Genomic DNA, 12,315 nt, shown 5'->3' on the forward strand with positions numbered 1-12,315 from the left:
GGATCTGAATATGTAAACCCTGGAAGAAAGGAGGTTCAGGGGAGAAATGATACAAACCTTCAGATATCTGAAAGGTTTTAATGATGCACAATCATCAGACTTTTTCCGTTGGAAAGAAATCAATAGAAACTAGGAGTTATGAAATGAAACTCCAGGGTGACGAATGCCCTTCTGGAAGAGGTGGTGAAGAGGAAAACAGTGAAGGAATTCAAAGGGCCTGGGATAAACACAGTGGATCCCTAAAGGCTAAAGGTTGGAAATAAAGAAGAGAGTGCATGGGGGTAACTGGGGGTAACTTGCTGGGGTGCAGTTGCTACCCTTAACAATTAAGCCTTGATACTGTTAATGCAGCTCCATCATTGCAGTGAGAAAAGTGGAGTTGGATTCAGGCAGCAACAGAGGGCCCTGACCTTTACAGTTTGGGGAACAAATAAACTGCAGCTTACCCCATGTTTCTCTTAAGGGAAGTAACTGCCGCTCCGTGCAGGTTACCCCCATGTTTCTCTTAAGGATAGTAACTGCCGCTCCGTGCAGGTTACCCCCATGTTTCTCTTAAGGGAAGTAACTGCCGCTCCGTGCAGGTTACCCCCATGTTTCTCTTAAGGATAGTAACTGCCGCTCCGTGCAGGTTACCCCCATGTTTCTGTTAAGGGTAGTAACTGCCGCTCCCTGCAGGTTACCCCCATGTTTCTGTTAAGGATAGTAACTGCCGCTCCGTGCAGGTTACCCCCATGTTTCTGTTAAGGGAAGTAACTGCCGCTCCGTGCAGGTTACCCCATGTTTCTCTTAAGGGCAGAAACTGCCGCTCCGTGCAGGTTACCCCATGTTTCTCTTAAGGCAAGTAACTGCCGCTCCGTGCAGGTTACCCCCATGTTTCTCTTAAGGGAAGTAACTGCCGCTCCGTGCAGGTTACCCCCATGTTTCTCTTAAGGGCAGAAACTGCCGCTCCGTGCTGGTTACCCCCATGTTTCTGTTAAGGGCAGTAACTGCCACTCTATGCAGGTTACCCCCATGTTTCTCTTAAGGGCAGAAACTGCCGCTCCGTGCAGGTTACCCCCATGTTTCTCTTAAGGATAGTAACTGCCGCTCCGTGCAGGTTACCCCCATGTTTCTGTTAAGGGTAGTAACTGCCGCTCCCTGCAGGTTACCCCCATGTTTCTGTTAAGGATAGTAACTGCCGCGCCGTGCAGGTTACCCCCATGTTTCTGTTAAGGGAAGTAACTGCCGCTCCGTGCAGGTTACCCCATGTTTCTCTTAAGGGCAGAAACTGCCGCTCCGTGCAGGTTACCCCATGTTTCTCTTAAGGGAAGTAACTGCCGCTCCGTGCAGGTTACCCCCATGTTTCTCTTAAGGGAAGTAACTGCCGCTCCGTGCAGGTTACCCCCATGTTTCTCTTAAGGGCAGAAACTGCCGCTCCGTGCTGGTTACCCCCATGTTTCTGTTAAGGGCAGTAACTGCCACTCTATGCAGGTTACCCCCATGTTTCTCTTAAGGGCAGAAACTGCCGCTCCGTGCAGGTTACCCCCATGTTTCTGTTAAGGGCAGTAACTGCCGCTCTATGCAGGTTACTCCCATGTTTCTCTTAAGGGCAGAAACTGCTGTTCCGTGCAGGTTACCCCCATGTTTCTCTTAAGGGCAGTAACTGCTGCTCTGTGCAGGTTACCCCCATGTTTCTCTTAAGGGTAGTAACTGCCGCTCCATGCAGGTTACCCCCATGTGTCTGTTAAGGGTAGTAACTGACGCTCCGTGCAGGTTACCCCCATGTTTCTCTTAAGGGCAGAAACTGCTGCTCCGTGCAGGTTACCCCCATGTTTCTCTTAAGGGTAGTAAGTACCGCTCCATGCAGGTTACCCCCATGTTTCTCTTAAGGGTAGTAACTACCGCTCCATGCAGGTTACCCCCATGTTTCTCTTAAGGGCACAGACTGCCGCTCCATGCAGGTTACCCCCATGTTTCTCTTAAGGGAAGTAACTGCCGCTCCGTGCAGGTTACCCCCATGTTTCTCTTAAGGGCAGAAACTGCCGCTCCGTGCAGGTTACCCCCATGTTTCTCTTAAGGGAAGTAACTGCCGCTCCGTGCAGGTTACCCCCATGTTTCTCTTAAGGGAAGTAACTGCCGCTCCGTGCAGGTTACCCCCATGTTTCTCTTAAGGGCAGAAACTGCCGCTCCGTGCCGGTTACCCCCATGTTTCTCTTAAGGGCAGAAACTGCCGCTCCGTGCAGGTTACCCCCATGTTTCTCTTAAGGGCAGAAACTGCCGCTCCGTGCAGGTTACCCCCATGTTTCTGTTAAGGGCAGTAACTGCCACTCCATGCAGGTTACCCCCATGTTTCTCTTAAGGGCAGAAACTGCTGCTCCGTGCCGGTTACCCCCATGTTTCTCTTAAGGGCAGAAACTGCCGCTCCGTGCAGGTTACCCCCATGTTTCTGTTAAGGGCAGTAACTGCTGCTCTATGCAGGTTACCCCCATGTTTCTCTTAAGGGCAGAAACTGCCGCTCCGTGCAGGTTACCCCCATGTTTCTGTTAAGGGTAGTAACTGCCACTCCATGCAGGTTACCCCCATGTTTCTCTTAAGGGTAGTAAGTACCGCTCCATGCAGGTTACCCCCATGTTTCTCTTAAGGGCAGAAACTGCCGCTCCGTGCAGGTTACCCCCATGTTTCTGTTAAGGGTAGTAACTGACGCTCCGTGCAGGTTACCCCCATGTTTCTCTTAAGGGAAGTAACTGCCGCTCCGTGCAGATTACCCCCATGTTTCTGTTAAGGGCAGTAACTGCCGCTCCGTGCAGGTTACCCCCATGTTTCTCTTAAGGGAAGTAACTGCCGCTCCGTGCAGGTTACCCCCATGTTTCTCTTAAGGGAAGTAACTGCCGCTCCGTGCAGGTTACCCCCATGTTTCTGTTAAGGGAAGTAACTGCCGCTCCGTGCAGGTTACCCCCATGTTTCTGTTAAGGGAAGTAACTGCCGCTCCGTGCAGGTTACCCCCATGTTTCTCTTAAGGGACGTAACTGCCGCTCCGTGCAGGTTACCCCCATGTTTCTCTTAAGGGAAGTAACTGCCGCTCCGTGCAGGTTACCCCCATGTTTCTGTTAAGGGAAGTAACTGCCGCTCCGTGCAGGTTACCCCCATGTTTCTCTTAAGGGAAGTAACTGCCGCTCCGTGCAGGTTACCCCCATGTTTCTCTTAAGGGCAGTAACTGCCGCTCCGTGCAGGTTACCCCCATGTTTCTCTTAAGGGCAGTAACTGCCGCTCCGTGCAGGTTACCCCCATGTTTCTCTTAAGGGCAGTAACTGCCGCTCCGTGCCGGTTACCCCCATGTTTCTCTTAAGGGCAGTAACTGCCGCTCCGTGCAGGTTACCCCCATGTTTCTCTTAAGGGCAGTAACTGCCGCTCCGCGCCGGTTACCCCCATGTTTCTCTTAAGGGTAGTAAGTGCCGCTCCGTGCAGGTTACCCCCATGTTTCTCTTAAGGGTAGTAAGTGCCGCTCCGTGCAGGTTACCCCCATGTTTCTCTTAAGGGCAGTAACTGCCGCTCCGTGCAGGTTACCCCCATGTTTCTCTTAAGGGTAGTAAGTGCCGCTCCGTGCAGGTTACCCCCATGTTTCTCTTAAGGGCAGTAACTGCCGCTCCGTGCAGGTTACCCCCATGTTTCTCTTAAGGGCAGTAACTGCCGCTCCGTGCAGGTTACCCCCATGTTTCTCTTAAGGGCAGTAACTGCCGCTCCGTGCAGGTTACCCCCATGTTTCTCTTAAGGGTAGTAAGTGCCGCTCCGTGCAGGTGTAGCTTTTTAATTTATTCCCATCCTTGAGCCTTTTAGGGATCCACAGTGTTTATCCCATGCCCCTTTGAAAGTCTTCACTTCCTCAGGAAGGGCGCGGGGTAACCTGCACAGAGCAGCAGATACTGGCATAAGCTTGCTGGGCAGACTGGGGGGATCATTTGGTCCTTTTCTGCCATCAGTTCTATGTTTCTATGTTTTGTGACACATGCACACAAATTTCAATCAATTCAAATTAAAATCATCCTCTACCTCTAAAATTAAAGGGAAAATCTTCAGCCATTCGCTGCATAGTTCCTGGAAAGGTTAAATCCTCTGGCAGGGATCAGAACTACCCCTTGCCGGTCCAACCCGATGGAACGCTCTGCCCTGCCCCCTGAAATTCAGAAAGATGCTCAAAACATGGCTCTTCCACCAGGCCTTCCCAGACTAGCCGACCCCTCTACACCCCCCCCCCCCCGCTGTAATTATGTAACTATGTTCATATCCCTTTCCCATTCCCCCTCCTTGCTTGACTCTTCAGGCTCTTCCTACAGCCCCTATTCTTTTCTTTATATCTTCTCACGGTTCTCCCCTCCCCCGTTCTATGTCATTTCAACCTTTCGTTACAATGTAAACCGATGTGATGTGTATTTTAATGTCGGTATAAAAAAGATGTTAAATAAATAAATAAATAAAGTAGGTAAGGTCCTCAGAACCTGCGAGCAAGACCCCAGGATCCTTCAGACTCAGACTCCGAGATTATAACTGAAGCAGAAGTTAACAAGGCAGCAACCCCACATCCATAGTCTAAAGCAGTGCTTCTCAACCTTTTTCCCATCGTGACACACCTGACAGGCCACGCTCACACGTGGGACACACTGCTCATTACAATTCACAGCAGAAGTAAAAAGTAAAGGTCTGGTAATTATTTTTATTGTTAATGACACAAGGAAAAGATACGTATTCTGCATAAATAGTAAACATCCCTCACCAAAACAGCACCAATTTCCAGCACTTAACAGTAACCGCCTTACCTAAGAAAAGGCAACACTGAAATATTACACCAGGCCTTAAGACACCAATACATCTCCTATTAGGAAAACGGACCAAGTCAGGCTGCTATAGAGCCCTACACAGAAACTACACACCAGCAGAGAACCTCACCTGAATCACACGTGCTGTCCCTCACCTAACATAGAATAAAGAGACCAAAACGCATAACAAGAAGCATACAGAAAAAAACTGAATTGGAAACTGCAACAAGCCAGAGTCTCTGTATGCAGTGTAACAAAGGAAAAAAGAAACATCACCCATCCTTATAAAACAAATCAAGAAATATAAAATCATCAGCAGTAAAACCGTACTAACAAAAAGAACAGGTTATTTCAAAACAGCTGATGAGTGGAATATCCAATAATTAAAAACTCATATAAAACATTTCCAGATACCAATAAAATATTTCAAAATAGCAGACACAAAGACCCAGTAATGAAAAATAATGATACAAAAATTGTTTTGCTCTGCATTCCTGGGAACGTTTGATATCCAGGTGTCCTGAGATTGTTCTGAATTAGCAGGAGGAGGGGTGGTTTGCTTGGAACTTTCTCCTCTCTCAGTCACATACCAGCGCTCTCTCTCACACTGGCTCTCAATGACACACCTATACACACATGCTCTCAGTACTCACATATACACATGTTTTTTCTCTCTCACTTATATAGGCTCTTAATTACACATTTACACACATGCTGTCTATCTTTTCACGCTTACACACACAGGCTTTCAATCACATAAATACATGCTGTCTTTCTCTCACACACAGACTCTCATTCACATGCTTACAAACATGTCCTCTCTTTCTCTCATTTACACACAGGCTCTCAATCACATGCTCCCTCACCTAAACCAGCTCTCAATCACACACAGACACACATGGTCTCTCTCTTACTTATACACACAGGCTCTTAATCATGCATACACATAATCTCTCTCACACACAAAGGGGCGGATTTTAAGAGCCCTGCTCGCCGGTGCGCCTATGTTCAATAGGCCTACCGGCGCGCGCAGAGCCCCGGGACTCGTGTAAGTCCCGGGGTTTTCCGAGGGGGCGTGTCGGGGGCGTGGCCGAGCGGCGGGCCGTTTTCGGGGCGGGCCCGGGGGCGTGGTTTCGGCCCGGGGCGGTCCGGGGGCATGGCCGCGCCCTCCGGAACCGCCCCCAGGTTGCGTCTAGGCGCGCCAGCGGCCCGCTGACGCGCGGGGATTTACTTCTCCCTCTGGGAGGCGTAAATCCCCCAACAAAGGTAGGGGGTGTTTAGACAGGGCCGGGGGGGTGGGTTAGGTAGAGGAAGGGAGGGGAAGGTGAGGGGAGGGCGTTAGCGAATTCCCTCCGAGGCCGCTCCGATTTCGGAGCGGCCTCGGAGGGAACGGAGGTAGGCTGCGCGGCTCGGCGCACGCCGGCTACACGGAATCGGTAGCCTTGCGCGCGCCGATCCTGGATTTTAGCAGATACGCGCGGCTATGCGCGTATCTACTAAAATCCCGCGTACTTTTGTTTGCGCCTGGAGCACCAACAAAAGTACGCCAACGCGCCGTTTTTGAAAATCTACCCCAAAGGATCTCAATCATACACACATACTCTTTCACACAAACAGGTTTTCAATCACAAACTTACACATACAGGTTCCCAATGGTAAACTTACATTCATGCTCTCTCTCTCACAGGCAGGCTCTCAGTCACAGACATACTCTCTTTCACATATACAGGCTCTCAATCACAGACATACTCTCTTTCACATATACAGGCTCTCACTCACACACATACTCTCTTTCACATATACAGGCTCTCAATCACACACATACTCTCTTTCACATATACAGGCTCTCAATCACAGACATACTCTCTTTCACATATACAGGCTCTCACTCACACACATACTCTCTTTCACATATACAGGCTCTCAATCACACACATACTCTCTTTCACATATACAGGCTCTCAATCACAGACATACTCTCTTTCACATATACAGGCTCTCAATCACAGACATACTCTCTTTCACATATACAGGCTCTCACTCACACACATACTCTCTTTCACATATACAGGCTCTCACTCACACACATACTCTCTTTCACATATACAGGCTCTCACTCACACACATACTCTCTTTCACATATACAGGCTCTCAATCACAGACATACTCTCTTTCACATATACAGGCTCTCACTCACACACATACTCTCTTTCACATATACAGGCTCTCAATCACAGACATACTCTCTTTCACATATACAGGCTCTCAATCACAGACATACTCTCTTTCACATATACAGGCTCTCAATCACAGACATACTCTCTTTCACATATACAGGCTCTCACTCACAGACGTACTCTCTTTCACATATACAGGCTCTCACTCATTCACACACACACACAGGATCCCAAACACACGTTTGCTTGCTCATTCACTCTCTCTCCCTCCCTCTCTGGAACTAGCAGCAGCAGCAGCCTCTTCCCAACCCTAACCTCCTTCGTTTTCAGCCCTGGCGGAGCAAGGAGTCCCATCGGCCGCGGGGGTTGACGGTCTTCATTTTTCTGCGCGTTGCGATGCTCATTCCTCAGGCTGCGCCTCTCTTCTTTCCTTTGGGCCGATGCTGAACGCACTAGCATGGTCTTTTCTTCCCGCGCACGCACCCGATGCTCACCACTTCCTCTTCCGGGCCGCGGGGCGGGGCGGGAAGAAGAGAGCACGCCGGTGCCGCTAACTCCAGCTGTTCTGCCGCGTTCCGCCCGGGCTGACAGCATTTTAAGCCTGGGCGGAGGAGGACCGGGGAGCAGCTGGGTCAGTGGGGGACCGGGAAGTGTGGTGACACACCTGCGTGTTCTTGGAGACACACTGGTATGTCGCAACACACTGGTTGAGAACCAGTGGTCTAAAGAGGACTCCTCCATGAGTTTCTGGGTGTTGGAGCCAAGTAATACTGTGCAACTGGAGAAGCTTCCCTTTCCAAAATTATTCGGCTTCAGCTCAAAGCAGACTGCAAAGTCAATCTTGGTGCCAGTTGGTTCAATACCAAAATACAAACCTCAAGAATCAGTTCAGTCAGCACCACATGCTTGAGGTGCCAAAGTGAAGGTTTTATGGGTCCTCCTATCCAGCTGTCTTTCAAACAGTGCTAATCCTAACACCACAGAGGTCTTAGGTAAGAGATGTCATGTCCAACTGAGTAACCAGAGAGGAAATACTGTTGGCGACAAACTGGACCCCTGGAGATTGACATGCCTGAGTCTCTTCAAACTTCTAAAGCCTCTCGGCCTCAGGCCTCTTCCCTTGAGGTGGGAAAAACCCTGCAGGGCCCCATTACAGACTGGGGCAGTCCCTGGGTCTGTTAACCTGCGGGCTACTCACACAAATTCTTTTACATCTTGGAGGTCCCTCTACTCCTCCACAACATACTCTAAAAAAGAGTAATTACAGAGGAGGAGTAGCCTAGTGGTTAGAGAGTGGGCTATGAACCAGGAGACCAGGGTTTGAGTCCCGCTGTTGCTCCTTGTGACCCTGGGCAAGTCACATTACCCTCCATTGCCTCAGGTACAAAAACTTAGATTGTAAGCCCTCTGGGGATAGGGAAATACCTACAGTACCTGAGTGTAATCCACTTTGAAGCGCTGAAAAAAGTGTGAAAAGCAGAATATAAAGCACACAGACAAGACCAGTGTCAGATTTTTGCACCGAAGAACACTACCAAAACTTCAAAGCTTTCACTGGATAGTACCATGCCTTTTCTGACCCAAGCCAGAAAGCTCCCGACTCCTGAACCTATGCTTTGATTTCAGCATCAGTTACAAGTAGAGTTCCCTCATGTTCAAGATGTCATCAGCAGTTAGCATGGCTCTTGCATACGTCAATGTCTGTGTAGTTATACTGGATTTTGCTTAGCCAAAGAAGACATCCTGTAATCTGAGTATCTAGAGGTTGATGGCCAAAGGTGACATCTTTGAGGAGATGGCTCAACCAGGAATACTGTTCTCTAGTCCTAGAAAATGCAATTTTTGTGATGATCAATAATGGATCTCTTGGAATTGCAGTGACCACACTTGAAGCTACTGGACTTCCTTTTGGCCATTGTGAGGTAAACAGACAACACAAAACCAAAAGCTGACATTTTATCAGAAAAGGAGAGGCTACACTGAAGAAGAGGAAAAGAAAAAGAAATATCTTGGAATCGAATAACCATGTTATAAACAAAAAAAGCATCGAAACTTCAGAAAATGCAAATTAAAAATGATGTAATTTTAATAGGACTCCTAATAAAGGAGCTGAGGAAACCCCAATGTGAAGAAACATGAAATTTCCCACACTGAAAATGACCCAGAAGAAAGACATTCAACTGTCATTTTAGAAAGAGCTCCATGAAATGGTGTGAGCATGTTTGTCCAGGAATTCTCCAGAATCTTGCTTGTCCTTGAAGAATGACTACTTCTCCCCCCCCAAAAAACAAAAACATCCCAGCCTGACCACTTCTGGTATCTCTAATCTCACCTCAGCTGTGGCTTTCACTGCATACTTTGCCCGGCTCCTCAGTGCTTCTGGGTTGCAGCTCTCCGAGTGGTAAGAAGTGGTCCCATGAATAACCTGCAGTTTATCACTGAGATTAATGGGTTGGTCCTCAGATGAAGCTGTGAAATCGAGAGAGAGAGAAGTCCCATTCCCATTCAGTTCAGCAAAGGTGCCATCTCCTTGTGTGCTGCTAGAGGCAGAGGGGTTCAGTGTAGAAAATCCATTTCCATTGCAACTTTCTGAAGACGAGTCATCTAAAACAAAAAACACGACATCAATACTGAGTTCTATGATCCCACATTCTGTAAAATGATTAAAGTTTGTATTCTTCATTTTTTTGATTTTACGTATGTTTTTTACTGCATCGCCGCTTGGTTAACTTATTTTACAGACAGTATATTAAGTTCAATAAATGATGAGGTCTATAGTCAGTGGCTAACTTTGGAGGGATATTCAATAGTGCAGCCACACTAATGAATATAGGGCAGCTCTTTGGCCCGATCAGACTTAGGCAGCTAACGTAGCTTGCAAACTTTAGTCAGAATTAGCTGGCTGAGAACTCCTCCCAGTTATGCCCCCAGGATGCTCCTAACTTACCCACTTAACTTATTAGTTGGCTAAGTGCCCAAATATTCATTAACTGGATGACTTCTAAGTTATCCATTTAAATACTTCTGAATATGATCATCAATAATAATACTGAACTTTCCCAAACAAACGTACTCTCTCCCCCATTAAACAGTATCAATTCTCCCCTATTAAACCCCGTATCGAACCTTCCGCATTTAAAAAAAACATTTTGTCAGTGAAATTCTTCTCAAAATTCTCTCCTCCAGAAAATGCCTCTTATTTTATCTCCATAGAAAACAAAGTTGCTTACCTGTAAAAGATTTCCTCTGTGGTCAGCAGAACAAACAAGCAATGGCACTGGCTCTGTTTTCTATCTCACAGCTCAGAAATGTTTTAAAACACACCATCTGAGAATGCACGGGTCTTCCTGTGCTAGCATCCCCGTGTGGGCTCCTCCCTTGGTCCTACATTCCAGGGAGGAGGGACCATGCGGCTGTTTGTTCTGCTGAGAAGAGAGCAACACAAGATGGGATTCCCCAGTTTTACAGCTTCATCTTTGATAAGCAAACCATCCTGTATTGTGCAGAAAGTTGGTCTGATTATTTATTTTATTTATTTATTTTTAACTTTTCTATACCGACGTTCCTGTAAAAAAAATACAAATCACTTCGGTTTACAATGTAACTGCAAAATTCGCTCAGGGGCGATACATAGAACATGGGAGGCAATTAACAGCTGAACGAGTCGTAACATAACATATCATAACCTAACAAGATTACTTAATATAATCTTCAGCACTTGTCAAATATACTGTCTTTTCGCAATTCCTTATCTAAATAGTGTAATGCCTTGCAAATGTGTGAATGGTTGACTATGTGGCCACCCAACAGATGTCTTATATCGATGCAAAGTTGATGTTTGTCATTGATGCTGCTATTGCTCTTATTTGATGCTCTGTTATCAGTTTAGCTACGTCCACATCTAGAGATGTGCAACAATGTGACATACACTGAGAAATACACGTAGTAAACACATCGATAATCTCTGCATTTTCCTGCTGCAACTATTTTAGTCGAATCGTATGAAATGAAAAACGGAGTCAAATTCCATAGTGTTTGAATTCTTTCTACACAGAACAGTATGGCTCTTCTACAGTCCAGTGTATGCATCACTCGCTTTGCTTGCATAGCATGCAAAGATGGGAAGAGTTATTTCTTGATTCATTTGGAATTGTGACTACTTTTGGTAGGAATCTGGGATGAGTTCTGACGATTAGTTTATCGTCAAATATTTTTCTGTAGGGGAGCATAAGTTTGCTTACTCTTCTGAATGATATAATCGCTATCAAAAAGTGTTTACCATGTTTCAAACTTGAGGTGAGTAGTAGCCAAGGGCGACTTTAGAAGTTGCATTAGCATGACATTCAAGTCCCATTGTGGTGGCAGTATTTCCAAGGGAAGTTTTACATTGTAAAAGCCTTTTATGAATCTTGCCACTAAGAATATAAGAAACAGCCATACTGGGTCAGACTGAGGGACCATCAAGTCCAGCATCCTGTTTCCAACAGTGACAAATCCAGGCCACAAGAACCTGGCAAGTACCCAAACACCAAGAAGATCTCATGCTACTGATGCAATTAATAGCAGTGGCTATTCCCTAAGTAAACCTGATTAATACCAGGTAATGGACTTCTCCAAGAACTTACGCAAATCTTTATTAAACCCAGCTACACTAACTGCACTAACCACATCCTCTGGCAACAAATTCTAGAGCTTTATTGTGCGTTGAGTGAAAAAGAACTTTCTCCGATTAGTTTTAAATGTGCCCCATGCTAACTTCATGGAGTACCCCCTAGTCTTTCTATTATCCGAAAGAGTAAATAACCGATTCATATCTACCCGTTCTAGACCTCTCATGATTTTAAACACCTCTATCATATCCCCCCTCAGCCGTCTCTTCTCCAAGCTGAAAAGTCCTAACCTCTTCAGCCTTTCCTCATAGGGGAGTTGTTCCATCCCCTTTATCATTTTGGTTGCCTTTCTCTGTATCTTCTCCATCGCAACTATATCTTTTTTGAGATGCGGCGACCAGAATTGTACACAGTATTCAAGGTGCGGTCTCACCATGGAGCGATACAGAGGCATTATGACATTTTCCGTTTTATTCACCATTCCCTTCCTAATAATTCCTAACATTCTGTTTGCTTTTTTGACCGCCGCAGCACACTGAGCCGACAATTTCAATGTGTTATCTACTATGATGCCTAGATCTCTTTCTTGGGTGGTATCACCTAATATGGAACCCATCATCATTGTTTATCCTTAATAGCATCATGCTAAGCTACAATTGCACTTAAGTGGACTCTGCCAGAATCTGACTTCAAGCCTGAGTCAGTACAGTGAGGCAAATTTTGTAGTAATTTCAGAAT

At 46.6% G+C, this 12,315-nt stretch overlaps 1 protein-coding gene across 3 annotated transcripts in view; it reads right to left on the reverse strand.

The window, feature by feature from the left end:
* Positions 1 to 12,315, reverse strand: part of NOL4L (nucleolar protein 4 like) — a 297,974-nt gene that overhangs the window by 164,524 nt on the left and 121,135 nt on the right. For all 3 annotated transcript variants that reach the window (XM_029612026.1, XM_029612024.1, XM_029612025.1), the window contains exon 3: positions 9,300 to 9,571. In XM_029612026.1, coding sequence (XP_029467886.1) covers positions 9,300 to 9,571 — 272 coding nt within the window. The remainder of the gene's footprint in view (positions 1 to 9,299; positions 9,572 to 12,315) is intronic.

This window comes from Rhinatrema bivittatum, chromosome 8 (assembly GCF_901001135.1).
Source record: "Rhinatrema bivittatum chromosome 8, aRhiBiv1.1, whole genome shotgun sequence".
In the NCBI taxonomy this organism is placed as follows: domain Eukaryota; kingdom Metazoa; phylum Chordata; class Amphibia; order Gymnophiona; family Rhinatrematidae; genus Rhinatrema; species Rhinatrema bivittatum.